The following is a 4,770-nucleotide window of genomic DNA, read 5'->3' on the forward strand; positions in this document are numbered from 1 at the left end:
CCGGGTGCCCCGAGCATCCCATATTTCTGATCAAAGAAGTCCCATTGTATCTTTCCATGTTTCTCTAGCTGCATAATTAGCTCAAGTCCTCACCCAAGAGCCCCTTATTTGGCTAATTAGAACATTAAGCCAATTTAACAATACCATTTTCTCGAACCTTAGACAGGCACTGATACATGAGTGCAGAAGCAGACTCTGGCCTCCTGGTGTTTTAAAACACAAAAGAGAAAGAAAGACTTAGGGAAGTAAACATACTCGTTTCCAACACACTCATTTTCAAGGAATACCAAAAGTAAACATCTCTGTTGAACATTAATATGTAATTATTTTATCCCAAATTTTAATCATCTCATGTTATAACCCATAGTGTTGCAAATTCTGTTTTTCCCGGTTGACATTTTACCAGATATAGCAACTGCTGTGATGAGTAAAACAGCAACAACCACTCATGTACATGCTACCACACACCTCAATCTCATGAACACCCGATGCTGGAGGTGTGAGGCAAAGTGTGGATAATCACAGATCTGATCATCCTATTGGTCGGTTAGACTCCAGGAACTCTGATGCCAAGGAGAACAAGACCAACTTACGAGGGCTTGCCAAACAAGAAGACTTAACCCCAAAGGGAGGTTACCCAAGGTAAAAATGTCACAAAGTTCAAAATTTCTTGTAAATTTGCTTGTTTTATTTTTCTCTGGCATTTAAGTTGCATGCGTTTGTGTGAACTGTGGTTATGTATGTTAGGCACAGAGCAAGGAAATAATTTTACAAATTTCAAAGCACACCACTGCAAAGATAAGTTACATTTTTTACGTTCAAACTCCCTCCCTCAGCTTTGCCTGCTTAAATCTCATCCTCACCCCACTTCCCATATGCTAAGTGTCCCCCCACCCCACCCCATCTCCCCGCTTTCACGTGAGTAGGCTCCTTCCTTCCTCCTCCCCATGAGGCTAACTATTCCTGAGATTTTTGCGTTTTCTTCTTACATGTGAGGATTGTTTTTATCACCATCTTCTGTTTCCTCTCACCTTTCCTGCTGACCTTTCCTTTCCCTATGTCATGCTATTGCTCCCTTCTCCCTATAACCAACAAACGGATGTTCTTTCTTGATACTTTCTTGAGGCCTTAGTCAACCCTAGGGCCTGGAACTGACCTGGCAAGCTTTTTCTTACGTATTTAGCAAGAGTGGGGCCCATTCCCTGATTACACACATACATACACACATACGTGCAACTTCACCATGGACCCAGTGCCTCTTCAGGGGCTATTGTGTGATGGGCCATCATTACCATGTTAATCACACAGGGACAGTCAGACAACTCACAGATTTCCAATACTTCCCTATGGCCTATCCCACAGAGCTAAGACACAGACAAAATACGTAACAAAATTAATAAAATACTTTACCCGTACTGGGCATGAGCCAATTAACACCACACAATAATTTTATGAGCATGAAGTATAAGTAGTTTCAAAGCTGTTCATCAGTATCTTGCTCTAAAAATTCAGAGTGCTTCTCCACGTCAGTGAAACGAACTTATGGAGGCTGATGTCTGTGCTGGTCATATCAATGCTTAACACCTGTTGGGAACCAAAAGGAAAAGTAGAGGGTATCTGGTGATTGAAATTTCCTGCACTCAAGCAAATCAGGTACAAGGCTATGGTCCACATGCTACTCTGCTACTTTCACAATGCATTGCTGTCAGGGAGCCCTCGAATGTTCAGGTGAGGAGGGTGTTTCTTGATTCCTTACAGTACAAAACTAGTTCAGGGATAGGGAAAAGACAACAGGCCCTAAAGAATGCAATACAAATGACTGCAGAGGCACAACGGCATAGACAAATGGGAGAAGAAGCCCTTATTTCCATTCTACACAATGCTCCTTTGATCTTCCTTTTCCTGTTACCCAATAGTGACTTGGAGATTGCCCAGTGAAAGTCCAATGGTTCAGCTTTTTTCTAGGCAAATGTTTTCCATAAATGTCACTGCAGGTGCAGGTGTTAGCTTGTAGAACAGTCCATTGGTCAGCAACAAAGTTGGGCAAAGTCCTTTATGAGCTCTTGGTAAGGTTGGGGCAATTGGTTAACAAGAAAGCCGCAAATATGAGGAAATGAATGAAGAATACAAAACAGAAGGAAAATTTTGTTTCAGGCCTTTTAATCAGGAAGGATTATGAAAGAAAAAAAGTCTAGGAAAAAGCGAGAAGCAAGCACACGAAGAAAGACCCATTTCCAGTGAGGCTAGGTGTTGGAAATGCCACACTCCATTGATCCTTAGGTGCACATTTTCCATGTATACAACATTCATGAGCTCAGAATGTGTCTTGCAATCAACAGCCTTGGAATTACTGTGAGCTAAGCAGCACTTGTGACAGTTGTTATTATCTGTGCAAGCATGAATTTCATTGCTATTACCAGTATTATGAATGGATGGTACAGACCACTTAAAGATTATTTTAGGAAAGAATATGAATCCCAGCTGACAGTGAGATCAAGAAAGTGCTAGGATGAAAACTTGTATAAAATATGTTGCTAGCTTTGGAGAAAATTCCATAGATATTAGTGGAAGAAGTTTTATGAAATGATGTATCACCAGTGCCTCTGATAGCACAGAGGAAATACCTTAACCCATTCATGCTGCATACTTTTATTTTACATAATAATAAATAAAATGATAATTTAAAATATTTACATAAAATTTTCATAATAAAACATGGGATACAAATTGGTTAAGGCACTTCTAATATTTCTTCACGTTCAGAGTTTACCTTATCTAAATTACTTTGATGCAGATTTATCAATGTCCGTGTGTCTCTACCCAATATTTTCCTCTGTCTTATCACTAACATTAAAAGGATAGGAATCTTGGTTTAAACAAAGTTTGCAAAACTCTCTATGTGTTTAAAGTAGAAATTTTAAGTGATACTAAAGCATTGCACCATACTTCTGTAATCCTCTTTTTTTCATCGTGGTACATGAAATAATGGGGCAACTTTGAAGGTGTCATATATTTGATGAAATATGGTAGTTTGGGCTGTTTGGGAAATAGATCTCTGAGGCGGAGTGAAGGAGTCAAGACAAAGCTTTATATAAATTTGCAGACAAGAAAACACACATGTCAAGTAAGGCTCCAGACTCTCAGTTCCCAATGATGATGAGTCAGGAAGTTTCCCTTCACCTCCAGGCTGTCTACTGCTGATGCACTCAACATGGAGGGCTTCCCAAATGGCTCTACAGGAGAGGGGGTCGTTTGGAAGGGAGGTAGGCAGGAACTGCTCTGGCTGTCTCAGGATTGGGAAACACGGGTCACAAACCTGTGATGCAGGGTTATAAGTGAAGGTGGGTCTGATCACCATGCCGCTCGCAGAGATGCTGACACTGGAAATGGAGACGCTGCCCACTCCCCAGATCTCCACGTAGCCCAGTTTCAAAGGGTTTGTATCGGTGATATATTTGTTGAAAATTATATGACTCTGCATCGTATTCTGTCAATTGGGAATAAAAGAAACCAGAGGCAAAAATCCATTTAAATTTTTCTCAACCTCTTTTTTAGGCACAAATGTAAACCACGAAGTAAGACACTATGAGGGTCACCATCTTGTGCCCTTGGATAAAGCAGACCATGATTTCAGCCCTCTATCTCCTGCTTCCAACTACCATTCAACTTTTCATTGGCTAAGCACCTGCAGGATCTCTAGACTCACCCTGAACAAAGAGTCTTAGCTATCAGGAACTTTATATATCAGGATATGTATGTTTATATATATATATACACACACACACACACACATACACATATATGGATTTATATATATGTATATATGGATGTATATATATGTATATATATCCATATATAAATATGGATGTATGTATATAAACATGTGTATATGTGTGTGTGTGTGTGTGTGTGTGTGTGTGTGTGTGTGTGTATCTGGAACATTCTATATTGTACATGTAGAGAAGTCACAAAATATACAGGCCATTCCAAGGAAAGATAGGAAAAAGGAAGGGCTAGATAACACAGAAACAATCTGTCCATCTGTGCCTCGGTGAACTGGAATAAATTACTGATGAAGCACGAATGGTTTAATCACAGAAAACTTCCTGAGAGTATATCAAATGTCCATCTGAAGTCTAGAGGAAGGAAAAGACGCAAATTAATGAGATGAGCTGTGAAGGGATTCAAGGAGGCACTCTATGTACCCTTATGATATCCAGCATCCAGCTAACCCAGCAGAACTCTGTTCACCCCCCATAGTATCAGTTGCACTCACTTGGCTGGCGGAAAAGTTGGCCAGGTAATAGAGTCCTTTTCCATAGGTATCTGCAAATAAGCAACAAGGTAAGCATGATCTGGAGCTACGTTCTTGAATTCTAATTGCTTGCTTGTTGAGAAAGTAGGGACGATTTTTGTTTGTTTTTCATTTTGTTTTTCTTCTTTATAGGGTTCCATTTTGTGAGATTAGTCAGACTTTGCCCCAAACTCTGTTTACACAAAATGTGTTTTTTTAAGGGTTTTTGAGAGAGAGCACACGTGTGCAAGCAAGGGAGGGGCAGAAAGAGACAGAGAGAGAGAATCTGCACCATCAGCACGGAGCCCGACTTGGGGCTCAAACCAACAAACCATGAGACCATAACCTGAGCTGAAATAAAGAGTCAGACACTTAACTGACTGAACCATCCAGGTGCCCCATACCCAAAATGTTTGAAATGAATATCAATATATCTAACAGAGTAACCTCACATAATGCAGTTTCCTGATACCACT

At 40.3% G+C, this 4,770-nt stretch overlaps 1 protein-coding gene across 2 annotated transcripts in view; it reads right to left on the bottom strand.

Annotated features, from left to right (window-relative positions):
• Window positions 1-1,023: 1,023 nt before the first annotated feature.
• Window positions 1,024-4,770, bottom strand: part of MGAM (maltase-glucoamylase) — a 95,301-nt gene continuing 91,554 nt past the window's right edge. For both annotated transcript variants that reach the window (XM_040471748.1, XM_040471747.1), the window contains exons 46-48: window positions 4,277-4,326; window positions 3,317-3,487; window positions 1,024-1,584 (exon numbers count right to left, since the gene is read on the bottom strand). In XM_040471748.1, coding sequence (XP_040327682.1) covers window positions 1,501-1,584; window positions 3,317-3,487; window positions 4,277-4,326 — 305 coding nt within the window. In that variant the 3' untranslated portion in view covers window positions 1,024-1,500. The remainder of the gene's footprint in view (window positions 1,585-3,316; window positions 3,488-4,276; window positions 4,327-4,770) is intronic.

The sequence above is a fragment of the Herpailurus yagouaroundi genome, unplaced genomic scaffold, assembly GCF_014898765.1.
Source record: "Herpailurus yagouaroundi ecotype Mexico unplaced genomic scaffold, PumYag 100, whole genome shotgun sequence".
Classification (NCBI taxonomy): domain Eukaryota; kingdom Metazoa; phylum Chordata; class Mammalia; order Carnivora; family Felidae; genus Herpailurus; species Herpailurus yagouaroundi.